The sequence below is a fragment of the Somniosus microcephalus genome, chromosome 1 (genome assembly GCF_052327205.1).
Source record: "Somniosus microcephalus isolate GS21.2 chromosome 1, FLI_Smic_1.0, whole genome shotgun sequence".
Taxonomy (NCBI): Eukaryota; Metazoa; Chordata; class Chondrichthyes; order Squaliformes; family Somniosidae; genus Somniosus; species Somniosus microcephalus.
The window spans coordinates 116,535,772-116,552,387 of NC_140987.1; the positions used below are offsets into that span (position 1 = coordinate 116,535,772).

General features: G+C 49.5%; 1 protein-coding gene across 2 annotated transcripts in view; it reads left to right on the top strand.

The window, feature by feature from the left end:
• Window positions 1–201: 201 nt before the first annotated feature.
• Window positions 202–16,616, top strand: part of hsd17b3 (hydroxysteroid (17-beta) dehydrogenase 3) — a 111,657-nt gene continuing 95,242 nt past the window's right edge. For both annotated transcript variants that reach the window (XM_085984952.1, XM_085984956.1), the window contains exon 1: window positions 202–394. In XM_085984952.1, coding sequence (XP_085841078.1) covers window positions 241–394 — 154 coding nt within the window. In that variant the 5' untranslated portion in view covers window positions 202–240. The remainder of the gene's footprint in view (window positions 395–16,616) is intronic.

Below are 16,616 nucleotides of genomic sequence, written 5' to 3' on the forward strand. Positions count from 1 at the left end.
AACAGTTGAATTCTAAATCAATTCTAAATCACATCTCAAGCAATTCTGCCTGAACAATAAATCTCCATTGGAGTGAACGCCTTATTGGTTAAAAGGCGAGCCCATGCGATTGGTGGTTATTATGGCTACGATATGTGATGGACAGATGGCTTGCGTTATATGACATGCTGCAGGCTCGCCTTGAGCTAGTCTTATCACAGGTTACGGCTGCTGTCTCAGTCTGTCGGCACGTCTGCAGCGATGGAGAAACTCTTGGAGCACGCGTTCATTTTGTTTGGCATTTTTGCTATTTTTATTTTTTTTCTAAAAGTAATAAATTGTTTGAAATATTTAATACTCACCAAGTGGTATGGAGTACCGAATTCGTTCTTCAATTCCATGGGCGAATGGGCAGGTAATTTAATATTCTTTACACACTAATGAATTGTTACACTTTAATACTGATGTGTCAATATATAGTAATAATAAGGGATATCTACAAAGTTTCGAGCTTTCTTTCGTTTAGTTATGTACATCTTTGCCGTATTAGGAAATTCTATCGGATTCTTTCTGATAGTCAACATTTGCTATTATGCAGAAGTTTTTCTTTAAAATGCTTGCGTTTCATGGGGGGCGGGGGGGGGTGTGTGATCTGGAATATAGGTCCCAAAATTGTGCACTTTTTTAGTGGTGAAAGTGGAGCACTTCTAGCATAGGGGGTCGGAATTTGTGGCGTAATTCAGATACACCCCAGTTGTATTTATTCTAAAATACATGCTAAATGCTGGTGGAACTGAGTGCTGGCAGGAATTGTCCTGGCCACAGTGATTAAGTCATCGCAAAGGATTTCACTCTACCAAAGAGCAGCTACTCTGCAGGGGATCAAGATCACTCTGCACTTTTTTTGACCAGCTGTCATAGGAACAGGAGTTGGTCCTTGAGCCTGTTCTGCCATTCAATGAGATCATGGCTGATCTGTGACATAACTCCATGGCCTAAAAATCCAGTGGGCTGCGCCACCCATTAGCGCCCAAAGAGGGCACTTAGTGGGTTTTGCGCCTCTGGCCACGTCTCCCGCTAAATTTAGCGGGGCGCTAATGGCGGCGCTAGCCGTTAGCGCTGCGCCGCCACCGATGACGTCAGCGGTGTGCGCAGCGCCCCGCTACCGCCCTGATCGCCAAATTTGGTAGTGCCCCCTGCTTTAACGCCGGTCGCAATTTGCAACCGGTTCAGGGGGGCCTACCTGCGGCGGTAGAGGCGCTGAGGCGCGGGGTGGCCATTTTTTTTTGCTGGCCGCCTGCCAGCACCTCTTCACGCCGCCGTCCCAGGCCTCCTGAGCCCCCCCCCCCCCGCGTTGTGCCGGCTGTGTCCCAAGAGCCCGGCACTTCTCCTCGGTGCCGGGCTCTTTTGCCGGCACTCGCGATCGCTGATCACGCTGCACCAGGCCCCTCCCCTTTAAGAAGGGGAGGAAGGCCTGCAGTACCGCAGTGCGCCGTGGCGCTGCGGCACATTGCACTGCGATTTTCAGTTGCAGCACCCCAAGAGGGATGCGGGGTGCCTCGAGTAGCGCTGCGCTTCCGTTTGGGGCACTGAAATAAAGAATAGATTTGCCTTTCTAATCTAGGCTTTATTAACTTAAAAATCCTGTAGCACATCTTCAACACCCAGTCCCAACTAAAGGCTGGAAAGAACTGAATTTAAGATGGCCACCACAAATCACATGACATCAACTACCAATGAGATTACAGCATATATCCCAAGGCAGGAAACAAACAACCAATCGCAATACTTCTTACTAAACATAAAGAATAATCACCACATTCACCCCTCCTTTTAAAATATACTCCAACCTAAATAACCTTTACAATTTATAATTAATTATTTACAACTAAAACTATGCACAGACAAAATAAAACTATTCAACATGACACAATACTAAGTGAGCAACAACAATTAGTAACATTGCACATAAGTATTAAGTATCTCTCAACTAAAACAATATAATATAATATTTCAACAATTTTAAAACATTACTATTAATTTAAAAGTCCATTTTCAATCGGTCGACCGGATATCTTGTTCGTGTCGACCTTCTCAACCTTGGTGAAATTCCTTGCCCTCCCACACCAGGAGACACAGAAGTATCTTCTGCAGGAAGGCTATCCATATCCCGGTTTTCAACGGTTTCCGGATTAGAAATCCCATCAGGAGGTAAACTGGGACGGCCATGAACATCCATTGAGGGCTGACTAATAGAAGTATAATTATCTGCAGTCGGATTGGAAATATTCGTAGCATCTGTAACAGCATCCACATTATCTGAATCATGACTATTGTTAATATCCTCAGAAGAGGGCTGGCCACCACAAGGAGCCAAGTCTTTAATTGAAACGGTACTTTCTTTCCCATCTTGGAATCGAATATGAGCATATTGGGAATTTGCCTCCAACAGCTCCACCTCCTCCACTAAAGGATCATATTTTGACAATCTAACATGGCGTCGAAGCAGCACAGGTCCCTGCATAGTAAGCCATGAAGGTACCGAATATCCCGTAGTAGATCTCCGCGGATAGTTAAAGAGCCTTTCATGGGGGGTCACATTAGTAGCCGTTGAAAGCAATGATCTAATGGCATGCAGGGCATCAGGCAGTACCATTTCCCACTGTGTATTCTTAAGGTTCCGGGATGTCAAAGCCAACATAACTGCCTTCCAGATCACCCCATTGTATCGTTCGCACTGTCCATTACCCTGGGGATTATACGGGGTAGTTCTGCTAGTAGAAATTCCCCGACTCTGAAGGTATTCCTTCAACTGGGAAGACATAAAAGAACTTCCCTGATCCGAATGGATATACGCAGGCATCCCAAAGATGACAAAAAGTTGAGTCAGACATTTGATAACTGTAGCAGCTGATACATCTGCGCAAGGAAAAGCAAAAGGGAACCTTGAAAACTCATCCACAACAGTAAATATATATCGGTTTTGAGTAGTTGAAGGAAGAGGCCCCTTAAAATCGACGCTCAAACGTTCAAAAGGAGAAGTAGCCTTTATAAGATGAGCTCGTTGAGGCTTAAAGAAATTCGGTTTACACCGAGCACAGATAGAACATGATGAAGTCATCCGCTTGACGTCTTCAACTGAAAAGGGCAAATTCTTACTGCGTACAAAGTGTATCATCCTCGTAACCCCAGGATGGCATAAGGCATTGTGAAGATTAATAAGCGTATCTCCGTGAATCACAGAACAATAAGCCCTCAACAGCGCATCAGCAGCAACATTATCCTTCCCCGGACGATAAACTATATCAAAATGGTAACATGCCAACTCAATCACAGAATCACAGAAACCCCACAGTGCAGATAGAGGCCATTTCGGCCCATCGAGCCTGCACCGACACATATCCCACCCGATCCCCATAACCCCTAGACCAACACATATCCCTCCCTATCCCCGTAACCCCACGTATTTAATCCCCCTAACACTAAGGGTCAATTTATCATAGCCAATCAACCTAACCCGCACATCTTTGGACTGTGGGAGGAAACCGGAGCACCCGGAGGGAACCCACGCAAACACGGGGAGAATGTGCAAACTCCACACAGACAGTCACCCGAGGCTGGATTTGAACCCGGGTCCCTGGCGCTGTGAGGCAACAGTGCTAACCACTATGCCACCTCATTATTTTATCATTCTTAATCTTTCCAAAATGTTTGACATCAAACATAAAGGACACAGACTTTTGATCAGTTACCAACGTAAAATGTCGCCCTGATAAATAATGCCTCCATTTACGCAGTGCTTCTACTATTGCATACGCCTCTTTCTCTATTGAAGAATGCCTTTTTTCGCTATTGTTCAAGGTACGTGAGAAAAAGGCCACAGGTCTTCCATTTTGGTTCAGAGTAGCCCCAATTGCAAAATCAGAAGCATCCATCTCAATCACAAAAGGAACCTGCTCATCAATAGAATGCACAACTGCTCCAAGGATATCCTTTTTAAAATTATCAAAACACGTCCTGCCCTCCCATGATAGAGGATATGTCGTAACCCGAATAAGAGGCCGGATCTTCTGTGAAAAATTTGCAATCCAATTAGAATAGTAAGAAAACAGTCCAACAACTCATTGCAAAGCCTTAGAATTAGTAGGACAAGGCAAATCAATCAATGGTCGCAGACGTTCTGGGTCTGGTTTAATCTTGTTTCCCAAGATAATGTACCCCAGTAGATTTACCTCAGTGGTCGAAAAGGTACACTTCTCTTTATTGAAAGTTAAACCAACTTTTTCCGCAGCTTGAAGGAATCTTTCTAAATTAGAATCATGCTCCACCCTTGATTTGCCACACACCGTGATGTCATCTAAGTATGAAAAGGTGTCAGAGAGAGAGTTATCACTTATAAAAGCATCCATTGCCCGTTGAAAACAAGCAACACCATTCGTAACACCAAATGGTATTCGGCAAAACTGATACAGCTTTCCACCAGCCTCAAAGGCCGTATATGGTTGATCCTTCTTAACAATAGGAATCTGATGATAAGCACTCTTTAGGTCAATAGTGCTAAAAACCTTATACTGAGATACTTTATTGATAAGCTCATCAATCTTAGGCAAAGGGTACGCATCTAATTGAGTATACCTATTAATAGTTTGGGAATAGTCTATCACCTTTCGTTTCTTATGTCTCTCGTTAGTCGTGACAACTACCTGTGCCCGCCAAGGCGAACAACTAGGTTCAATGAATCCTTCCAATAAGAGACGTTGAACTTCAGAATTAATAAATTCTCTATCCTGACTGCTATACCTTCTTGACTTGGTAGCAATTGGCTTACAATCCGGCATCAAATTGGAAAAAAGTGATAATGGAGAAATGGATAAAGAGGTTAATCCACAAATAGATAAAGGTGGCTTAGTCCCGCCAAATGAAAGACTGAGAGACTCATGTAACTGAAGCACATCATGACCAATCAAAATATCCGCACAGAGATTAGGCAAAACAGATAGGCATATATCAGTATACGTATTACCTAGAAGAATCAATTTCACGAGGCAACAACCAGCTACTTGTGAAGTGAGAGTCGTCTGAGCCATACACACCTGATAGGAAACAGGCAAAATTTTCAAATGCTTCTCCTTTACAAACTGAAGACTTATAAAACTCTCGGTACTGCCCGTATCTATAAGGGCCTTCACTTCCAACCCATTAACTTGGGCCGTAACTATAGCTTTGTTTAGGCCATGAGCAAATGCAGCAGAAATTGATGCAATAAACGTCCTATCTAAAGGCTGAATAGTCACAGAGGAGGTAATTGAACCTAATGATTTACACACACATGCATAATGACCTCTCTTGCCGCATTTACTACACACAGCCTCCCGAGCAGGACACTTCAGACGAGGGTGCCGGACGTTCCCACAAAAATAACACTTCTGAATCCTAGAGGCAACAGCCGCTGAAGTAGAAACTGTTTCAGAATCTAGTAAACCACTCCTATTAAGTCCACACAATTCCTTTTCATCCGGAACTGCCGAAACCACAGTCACAGGCCGATTAAAAAGAGCATAAGAATCCGAACTTCTCTGAGCCACATCCAATGTAGAAGCTTGCTCAAAAGCACTCCTAAGATCCAAAGTCTTATTTTCTAACAACCGCTGACGAATTGATCTAGACAGTAATCCATTAATAAAAGCATCCCGTACCGATTCTTCCTTATATTCTTCAGCCGTCACGGCCTTATAATTACAGTTAACACTAAGGCACCGAAGTGCTTGTAAATAAGTATCCAAAGATTCTCCCACCTGCTGCCTATGGGCAGATAAAAGGTGACGTGCAAATACCTCATTCTTTGGTTTAACAAAAATCTTTTCCAATGTAGAAATAGCCACTTCATAAGTTTTACAGTCCAAAATGTACTTAGACACATCCGGAGCAATGTAGTTGATCAGCATATTCAGCTTATTTAGAGACTCTTGATCCAACACGCCCAAAAAGTTTTTAAATGTACAATACCAATGTTTCCATTTATCATCCACTCCTGCAGAATTGGGGTCAGCATTGAATCGTTCTGGTTGAAGATATCGCTCCATTCTGACATAAAGTTAATAAATTGAAATAAAGAATAGATTTGCCTTTCTAATCTAGGCTTTATTAACTTAAAAATCCTGTAGCACACCTTCAACACCCAGTCCCAACTAAAGGCTGGAAAGAACTGAATTTAAGATGGCCACCACAAATCACATGACATCAACTACCAATGAGATTACAGCATATATCCCAAGGCAGGAAACAAACAACCAATCACAATACTTCTTACTAAACATAAAGAATAATCACCACAGGCACTGAAACTGAATTTCCGGCGGGCGTTCGCGACTCCTTCCGGGGCGGTACTTCCGGCGCCCTGGCGAGACTGCGGGGCACCAGTGAATTTCTAGGCCCATATACCTGCCTTTGCCCCATATCCCTTAATACCTTTGGTTAACAAAAATCTATCAATCTGATTTAAAATTAACAATTGATTTAGCGTCAATTGCTGTTTGCAGAAGAGTTTCAAACTTCCACCACCCTTTGTGTAGAAGTGTTTCCTAATTTCACTCCTGAAAGGTCTGGCTCTAATTTTTAGACTTTGGCCCCTAGTCCTAGACTCCCCAACCAGTGGAAATAGTTTCTCTCTACCCTATCTGTTCCCCTTAATATCTTGATCTTTGATCCGATCACTCCTTAATCATCTAAATTCTAGTGAATACAACCCTAATTTGTGTAATTGCTCCTTGTAATTTAACCCTTGGGCCTAGAAATTCAGTTGGGCGTGCCAGCCGTTAGCGCCTTAGGGGGAGTAGATCTCGAGCGCTAGGCGCTTATCGCCCGGGCGCAGCGCGATCTGCATCTCTCCCCAACTTCAGGACACATTTAGCGCCGGCGCAAAGTCTTAGCGCGTGCCCTGCTGCGCGCGCAGATCATGACGTCATTTAATAGTGCAACGCCCTTTGTGCGCCCCAAACCGGAACTTCACTCGCGCCGGCCCATTGTGCGCCGGGCGTCCCGAGCGACTGTGAAGTGGAACGGTACACAGGCCAGCCGGGCCGCGGGGAGCGCTAATTAAAGGGCACTTACCCAGCAGTATAAAGGCCAGCCATTTTGCAGCATTCACTCTTGTGCAACGGTTTTTTGGACAGAGACCAAGGAGGAGAGTTTACTGGTTTGGACCAACACTTGGACAGGTATTTTTGGCTCAGGCCAGAGCTTACCAATTATCTTAGCCTTCATTCAGAGCTCAGTGTTTGCCAGCATATAATGGGGGCTGCATTGGGTGGCAACGCTGAATTTCAGCCTTATGCCAGAAGGGCTTACAGACGCCGTGAGAGAGTGGCAGCCCTGGCTAGACGCAGAGGGGGCAACAGGCGTCACCAACTGAGGCCTTACCCACGCAGGGTATACCGCCAGCAGACCTCCTATCTGACCATGTCTGCCACGATGTGTGTTAGGAGGCTGCGATTCCGAAGGGAGGTGGTTACAGATATCTGCCGGCTGCTTCAGAGAGATCTGCAGCCACAGCTGATGCGCAGGACGTCTCTGTCGGTGGCAGTGAAGGTGACGGTGGCTCTCAACTTCTATGCCTCCGGCTCCTTCCAATCTGCTACTGGGGACAGCGCTAACATCTCCCAGTTCGCCGTGCATTGCTGCATCCGCCAGGTGACCGAAGCCCTTTTCAGAAGGAGACATCAATTCATCTCCTTCCCCATGACCCTGGACAAGCAGCAGCAGCGTGCAGTGGGGTTTGCAAGAATAGCGGGCTTCCCCATGGTGCAAGGCGCCATTGACTGCACGCATGTGGCTTTGCGGGCACCTCTTGAGCATGCCGAGGATTACCGCAACCGGAAGGGCTACCATTCCCTCAATGTACAGCTGGTGTGTGACCACAGGCAGCGCATCCTAGCTGTCAATGCCCGCTTTCCAGGCAGCAGCCACGATGCCTTTATCCTGCGACAGACAACTGTGGCTGTCATGTTCCAGGCACAGCCTCCCCCAAGAGGATGGCTTATCGGGGACAAAGGCTATCCTTTGTGTACCTGGCTCATGACCCCACTCCGCGCGCCCACGACCCCTGCTGAAGAGGCATACAACGAGAGCCATCAAGCGACGAGGAACCTCATAGAACAAACAATTGGCGTGCTCAAGCAACGGTTCCGCTGTCTCGACCGCTCCGGGGGAGCCCTCCAGTATTCGCAGGATCGAGTCTCCCAATTCGTCGTCGTTTGCTGCATACTGCACAACCTGGCTATCCGCAGGACTCAGGCACTGCCACCTCACATTGGACCACCACCTCAGGAGGAGGAGCAGGAGGAGCATGAGGACGACGAGGACGAGGAGTACCAGCCCAGGAGGGACGCACAAGGTCCAAGGGCCGCCCGTCGTCGGCTTATTGAACGTCACTTCTAGGCCCCCTGTCAGGGAATGGCTTGTGCCAATGATAGAACATGATTGCAGCCGCTCCGCAAGCCCTCAGCCGGTTAAGGCAACAAACACTTCAAAGATCAAACATGGACAATGTGAATAAATAAAATGCTTTATTGTACAAACTCTGGGCCCTTCCCACATGAAAACCAAAAACAGAGGAAACCCCCAAAAAACACTCAAACACATTACTCGCTCCCACAACCTGGGGAGGATTAACAAAATAGGGCAACTAAAATGGCCGTCATTCTCGGCCTTCGTCCAAAACAAACATCACATCATCGGCCTTCAAAAAACAAACATCCAATTCTCGGCCTCAAGAAACAAACACAAATGGCCACACATTCGACTATTTGGCCCGCTAGGGCGATGCCTTGGCCATCTTTGGGTGGCCCCTGCCCGCCCTGCTGCTCCGCCTCAAAGTAAGGCCATTGGCTGCTGCAAGGCTGGGGGCAGGCTCCTGAGGGGCACATGTCGTGACGGCAGATGCCCTTGGGGGTCGGCCTAGTCGAGGTCTGGGCGTCGAGCGGCCGGCTGTTACATAGATACATAGAGATAGGAACAGGAGTAGGCCATTCGGCCCTTCGAGCCTGCTCCGCCATTCAATGAGATCATGGCTGATCTTAGTCTGAGATCATAGCTGATCTTACCAGTTCAGTACCCCGTCCCCGCCTTTTCTCCGTAACCCTTAATCCCCTTAGCCTTCAGAAATATATCCAATTCTCTCTTGAAAATATTTATTGAATTAGCCTTCACAGCCCTCTGTGGCAGGGAATTCCACAGGCTCACCACTCTTTGAGTGAAGAAATTCTTCCTCATCTCTGTTTTAAATGATTTGCCCGCTATTTTTAGACTGTGGCCCCTGGTTCTGTCCTCCCCGGCCATTGGAAACATTCTCTCTGAATTCAGCCTGTCCAGGCCTGCCATAATTTTATATGTTTCGATGAGATCCCCTCTCAATCTTCTAAACTCCAGTGAGTACAAGCCCAAACTATTTAATCTCTCTTCGTAGGTCATTCCCGCCATTCCAGGTATCAGCCTGGTGAATCGCCGTTGCACTCTTTCCATGGCAAGAACATCCTTCCGCAGATGGGGCGACCAAAACTGTACACAATACTCCAGATGCGGTCTCACCAGCACCTTGTACAGCTGTAGTAAGGTATCCCTATTCCTATACTCGAACCCCCTTGATATGAAGGCCAACATACCATTTGCCTTCTTAATCGCCTGTTGCACCTGCATGCTCTCCTTCAGTGACTGGTGCACAAGAACACCCAGGTCCCTCTGCACTTCCCCATCTCCCAATCTATTGCCATTTAGATAATAATCTACCCTCCTGTTTTTACCCCCAAAGTGGATAACCTCGCATTTATCCACATTATAGTGCATCTGCCACGTATCCGCCCATTCCCCCAACCTGTCCAAATCGCACTGTAGCCTCCTGACATCCTCATCAGAGCCCACCCCTCCTCCTAGTTTAGTGTCGTCAGCGAATTTGGAAATATTGCATCCAATTCCCTGATCCAGATCATTTATATATATTGTGAACAGCTGGGGTCCCAGGACAGATCCTTGCGGCACCCCGCTGGTCACTGCCTGCCACTCCGAAAATGAGCCGTTTATTCCAACTCTCTGTTTTCTATCCGCCAGCCAGTTCTCTATCCACGTTAATACTTTGCCCCCAATCCCATGAGCCTTAATTTTGCATGATAATCTTTTGTGTGGAACCTTATCGAAGGCTTTCTGGAAGTCAAGGTACACCACATCCACTGGCTCTCCCCCATCTATTCTACCAGTTACCTCCTCAAAAAATTCCAGCAGATTAGTCAAACACGATTTACCCTTTGTAAATCCATGTTGACTCTGTCCGATCCTTTCCCCATTTGTCAAGTGCTCCGCTATTTTATCCTTAATAATGGACTCTAGCATTTTGCCCACAACCGATGTAAGGCTTACTGGTCTATAATTCCCTGCTTTCTCTCTACCCCCCTTTTTAAATATTGGGGTAACATTAGCTACCCTCCAATCCACGGGTACTGTTCCCGAGTCAATGGAGTTCCGGAAGATGATCCTTAGAGCATCTGCTATCTCCAGGGCCACCTCCTTAAGTACCCTAGGATGTAGTTTATCAGGCCCCGGGGATTTGTCGGCCTTCAGTCCCCTCAACTTACCCAACACCATATCCCTAGAGATACTAATTTCTGTCAGCTCCTCCCTCTCATTAGTCCCTATGTTTGCCGATATTCCTGGGAGGTTATTTGTGTCCTCCTTTGTGAATACAGAACCAAAGTATGAGTTTAATTGGTCTGCCATTTCCTTATTCTCCATTATATATTCTCCCGAATCGGACTGCAAGGGACCGACTTGGGATTTTACCAGTCTTTTCCTCCTGATATACCGATAAAAGCTTTTGCAGTCTGTCTTTATGTTTGCTGCAAGTTTACTTTCGTATTCTATTTTCCCCTTCCTGATTAATCCCTTTGTCCTCTTTTGCTGTATCCTGTACTGCCCCCAATCTTCCGGTCTGGTGCTTTTTTTTGCCAGTTGATATGCCCTTTTTTTTGATTTTATGCTGTCCCTAATTTCCCTCGTTATCCACGGTTGAGTCACCTTTTTAGGTTTATTTTTATGCCAAACCGGTATAAACATGTTCTGGAATTCTTCCATTCTATCTTTGAATGCTTGCCATTGTCTATCCACTGTCAATCCCCCCAGAAACACCACCCAATCAATCTTACCCAATTCCCGTCTCATACCCTCGTAATTCCCTTTATTTAAGTTCTGGACCTTAGTCTCTGATTCAATTTCCTCACTCTCCATCTCGACTGAGAGCTCGATCATATTATGATCGCTCTGACCCAAGGGGCCTCGTACAAGAAGATTGCTGATAAGTCCCTTCTCATTGCACAATACCCAGTCTAAAATGGCCTGATCTCGAGTCGGCTCCTCGACATATTGGTCCAGATAACCGTCCCGAAAACATTCCAGGAATTCCTCCTCCTCAGAATTTTTACTAATTTGGGTAGTCCAATCAATATGTAAATTAAAGTCACCCATGATGACAGCTGTGCTCTTATCGCACGCTTCTCTAATTTCCCTTTTTATGCCTTCCCTCACCTCCATATTACTATTTGGAGGCCTATATATCACACCCACTAACGTTTTCCTCCCCTTGCTATTTCTCATTTCTACCCATACAGATTCCGTTTCATCCGAGTTAATATCCTTCCTTTCCATTGCATTAATCCCCTCCTTTACCAGCAATGCTACCCCACCTCCCCTACCTTTTTGCCGATCCTTCCTAAATATTGTATATCCCTGGATGTTAAGTTCCCAGCCTTGCCCACCCTGCAGCCACGTTTCTGTAATCCCAATCAAATCATACTTGTTTACCTCTATTTCCACAACTAATTCATCCACCTTGTTCCTAATGCTTCTAGCATTAAGATACAAAGCCTTCAGGCTTGCTTTTTTCACACTCTCATTATGAATTAGTTTGGCCCTTTGTGTTTCTCTCCTTTGCTTATTGCTTCTCACCTTTCTACCATCTATTTCTGACTTCATATGACTTCCCTCTTTTCCACTACCTAGGTTCCCATCCCCCTGCCAAATTAGTTTAAATCCTCCCGAACCGCCCTAGAAAATATTACCCCGAGGACATCGGCTCCCTCACAGTTCAGGTGTAGACCGTCCCCTTGGTACAGGTCACTCCTCCCCAAGAACTGGTTCCAATGCCTCAGGAATTTAAATCCCTCTCCCTTGCACCACTGCTCAAGCCACGTATTTAGCTTATCTATCTTACTCTCTCTAAACTTATTAGCTCGTGGCACTGGTAGCAATCCAGAGATTACTACCTTTGAGGTCCTACTTTTCAATTTAGCACCTAACTCCCTAAATTCAGCTTGTAGGACCTCCTCCCTCTTTTTACCTACATCGTTGGTACCTACATGTACCACGACAACTGGCTGATCCCCCTCCCCCTTCAGAATGCTCTGCACCCGCTCCGAGACATCCTTGACCCTTGCACCAGGGAGGCAACATACCATCTTGGAGTCTCGGTCTCGGCCGCAGAAACTCCTATCTATCCCCCTTACAATTGAATCCCCTATCACTATAGCCCTATCCCTCTTTTTTCCACCCTTCTGTGCAGCAGAGCCAGTCATGGTGCCCTGAACCTGGCTGCTGGTGCCTTCCCCTGATAAGTCATCTCCCCCAACAGTACCCAAAACGGTAAACCTGTTTTGGAGGGAGATGACCGCAGGCGACTCCTGCACTACCTTCCTGCCTTTACCCTGCCTTTTGGTCACCCATTTACTGTCTGAGCTAGCCTTTACCTGCGGTGTGACCAACTCACTGAATGTGCTATCCACAAGATCCTCAGCATCGCGTATGCTCCAGAGTGAGTCCATTCGCAGCTCCAGCGCCGCCATGCGGTCCGCTAGGAGCTGCAGCTGGACACACTTCCTGCACACATAGTTGTCAGGGACAGTGTCCCTGATTTCCCACATGGCACAGGAGGAGCATGGCACGGGTCCGAGCTGCCCTTCCATGACTTAACCCTTACAATACCCTTTTATTTACTACGATTTAGCTTAATTATTGAATTCTACTTAGAATAAGTTTGTGAAAGTACTCACCAACCAGTCACCTACCTGTTTTCTGGTGTTGTATTTTCACTGCCGCCTCCTGTCCTGGAACCTTTTCCACCTAGGTTAGACTCCTGAAATAAAATAAGTTGAACCTACCTTTTCAACTTCCCCTAACCCCTAAAAGGTTAGAGGAGGTGGAAGGGTGGGAGACACTACACTGTAGTGTTTCGGGTTTAGCAACAGCTCCACCTATATAAGAGTTACTGGCCTCCTGCTCTCCTGATTGCACCAGCTGTGAAAGAAAAAGCCCGCGAAAGGTGAGCTTTTAAACTCTCCCGCCTCGGGCTGCTTCCGCGCAGGTCCGCTGCTCCTCCGGTCTCGGGGCTGTGGGCCTCGGTGCCTCTGACTGCCCCCTCTCAAGCCTTTAAGCTCTCCCGCCTCGGGCTGCTTCCGCGCAGGTCCGCTGCTCCTCCGGTCTCGGGGCTGTGGGCCTCGGTGCCTCTGACTGCCCCCTCTCAAGCCTTTAAGCTCTCCCGCCTCGGGCTGCTTCCGCGCAGGTCCGCTGCTCCTCCGGTCTCGGGGCTGTGGGCCTCGGTGCCTCTGACTGCCCCCTCTCAAGCCTTTAAGCTCTCCCGCCTCGGGCTGCTTCCGCGCAGGTCCGCTGCTCCTCCGGTCTCGGGGCTGTGGGCCTCGGTGCCTCTGACTGCCCCCTCTCAAGCCTTTAAGCTCTCCCGCCTCGGGCTGCTTCCGCGCAGGTCCGCTGCTCCTCCGGTCTCGGGGCTGTGGGCCTCGGTGCCTCTGACTGCCCCCTCTCAAGCCTTTAAGCTCTCCCGCCTCGGGCTGCTTCCGCGCAGGTCCGCTGCTCCTCCGGTCTCGGGGCTGTGGGCCTCGGTGCCTCTGACTGCTCCCTCTCAAGCCTTTAAGCTCTCCCGCCTCGGGCTGCTTCCGCGCAGGTCCGCTGCTCCTCCGGTCTCGGGGCTGTGGGCCTCGGTGCCTCTGACTGCTCCCTCTCAAGCCTTTAAGCTCTCCCGCCTCGGGCTGCTTCCGCGCAGGTCCGCTGCTCCTCCGGTCTCGGGGCTGTGGGCCTCGGTGCCTCTGACTGCTCCCTCTCAAGCCTTTAAGCTCTCCCGCCTCGGGCTGCTTCCGCGCAGGTCCGCTGCTCCTCCGGTCTCGGGGCTGTGGGCCTCGGTGCCTCTGACTGCTCCCTCTCAAGCCTTTAAGCTCTCCCGCCTCGGGCTGCTTCCGCGCAGGTCCGCTGCTCCTCCGGTCTCGGGGCTGTGGGCCAGCATCAGTCACTGCAGCAGCTCCTGGCAGCTCCACTGGGGGAGTGGCAGTGGCGGCTGGAGGAATGGCTGAAAGCTGGCGGATGGCAGGCGCTCGCTGGTCGCCTGAGACACTGGCACTCGCCCGGGCCAGCACTGCAGCATGCGCACCAATCTGCCGAGGGACAGACCGATGTGCTGCTGCAGCGCGCCGGGTGCCCTGGCGATGCCTGGCTGACACAGCGAGTGTGGCAGCAGTGAGTGCCCGTGTTGACCTGTTCACTGACCGCAGCAGAGCAGCCAGTGACTGGACGGCACCACTAATCACCTGGCCAGTCGCTGAAAGATCTGCCCGGTATTCCGCCCGACTGGTGGCCTCTAAGGGCCCGAACTCGGCCACACTCCGAGAGAGGGAATTGATGGACTCAGGCAACCGTGCCACTGCCGCCATGAGCTCCGTGTGCCGGCGCTCCGAGTCCGCGGACAAGTCTTCGAGGCGTTCCATCTCCTCGGCGAAGAGCATCTCCTGACTGGAGGCCGGACTCTTCCTCTGGGGAGAAGGCCGCCGAGCTGGCCGACCCTTCCTGCGTTGCTGGAGGCCGCTGGGCCCAGCAATTGGACTCCCCTCCGACGCATCCCCCCTCTGGGGAGAAGGCCGCCGAGCTTCCACCCCCCTCCCGCCTTTCTGCAGCACGCAGGTCCCAGGAGCTCCCCTCCCCTTCGACACTTCCGCCACGCTGCCCTCCAGGGAAGACGTGTCCCCTACATTGGCCTGGGTGGCCGCGGCTGAGGGTTCCCCTGATGGGCCGCCTTCCTCTTGCTCCTCCTCCTGCTCCTCCTCGGAGGGTCTGTCACTGGCAAGTTGAGGGACCTCCTTTTGACCATCTGAAAGCAGGAAGGCACAAGAGTAGCTTTAGAGTGAGGAGAGGGCATCAGTGCGGGATGCATGAGTGGTGGCATTCAGCGCATTGGTCGGACAGTGGCAAAGGATGTAGATCTGATGCGCAAGTGGGACGAGAGAGGTGCAAAAGGTGATGTCCTTACCATTGCTTCCCAGAACAGGGTCGGCATCTCCACATGCAACGGGCCCAATCACCCGGTCACCCATGAGACGCTCCACGCGATGTTGCAGGTCGGTGAGTGGCTGGATATGGGGTCGTCCTCCCCCGGTCGCAGTCCGGCTCTTGCGATTATTCGCCAGCTTGGCCTGCTAGAGAAAGGACAGCCTCTAAGTACAGTGTGTCGCCGTGATCTTGTGTGCACTGCCTCCCATGGTGGAATAGCCTGGCCAGTGTGTCGCCATGATCTGGTGTGCACTGCCTCCCATGGTGGAATAGCCTGGCCAGTGTGTCGCCATGATCTGGTGTGCACTGCCTCCCATGGTGGAATAGCCTGGCCAGTGTGTCGCCATGATCTGGTGTGCACTGCCTCCCATGGTGGAATAGCTTGGCGAGTGTGTTCAGTGCAGAATGTGCAATTGATACTCATGCCTGTGCCATAGCTGCTGGATGAAGGCTGGCCATTAGAGCTTTCAAGTCCCTTTGCCCATAATGTGAGGCGCACATGCAAGGATGAGGAGGTCATTGGAAAGGGTACTCACCCTGACAATGCGTGTGAGGTCATTTAACTTTTTGCGGCATTGGGCACCGGTCCTGGGGACGTCGCTGTTGGCTGACAGCTTGCTGGCGACATGCCTCCAGGCTCTCCTGTAGACGCGGACCGTCGCCTTCTTGCCGTTGTCCGGGTACAAAACATGGCGCCTCTTCTCCACAGCAGCAAGCAGCACACTCAGATCACGCTCTGAGAAGCGCTGCGCACGTTCACGGGCCTTCTCCATGTCTTCAGGCGCTATTTGGGTCCAGCAGCAGTGTTCAGGCCTAGCTGGAGGGCTCCACTATCCAGGGCGTGGCAGCAGACACAGTCGACCCTTCCCCCTTAAGAGCTGGCCGGCGCCAGGGTGTCTGCTGTCAGTCACGAGATGGCCGCACCTGCGCTGCGCCCGGCCTCGGCGCTATCGATCACCACCTCCGGCTTAGCGCCCAAAGAGAGGCGTCCAACAGCAGTTTTAGCGCTCGCCCGAACTAGTAGGGCGAAGCTAATGAATATCGGAGAAGTGGCCTAGATTTGGCGGCGGCCGCAAACTTTAGCGGACGCCCCACTTTAGCGCCCCAAAAATGGCGTCAATGAATTTCTAGGCCTTGGTGTCCAGTATCATTCTGGTAAACCTATGTTGCATTCTCTCCAAGGCCAATATATCCTTCCTAAGGTGTGATGCCCAGAACTGCTCACAGTACTCCAGGTGTGGTCTAACCAGGGTTTTGTAAGCTGCAGCATA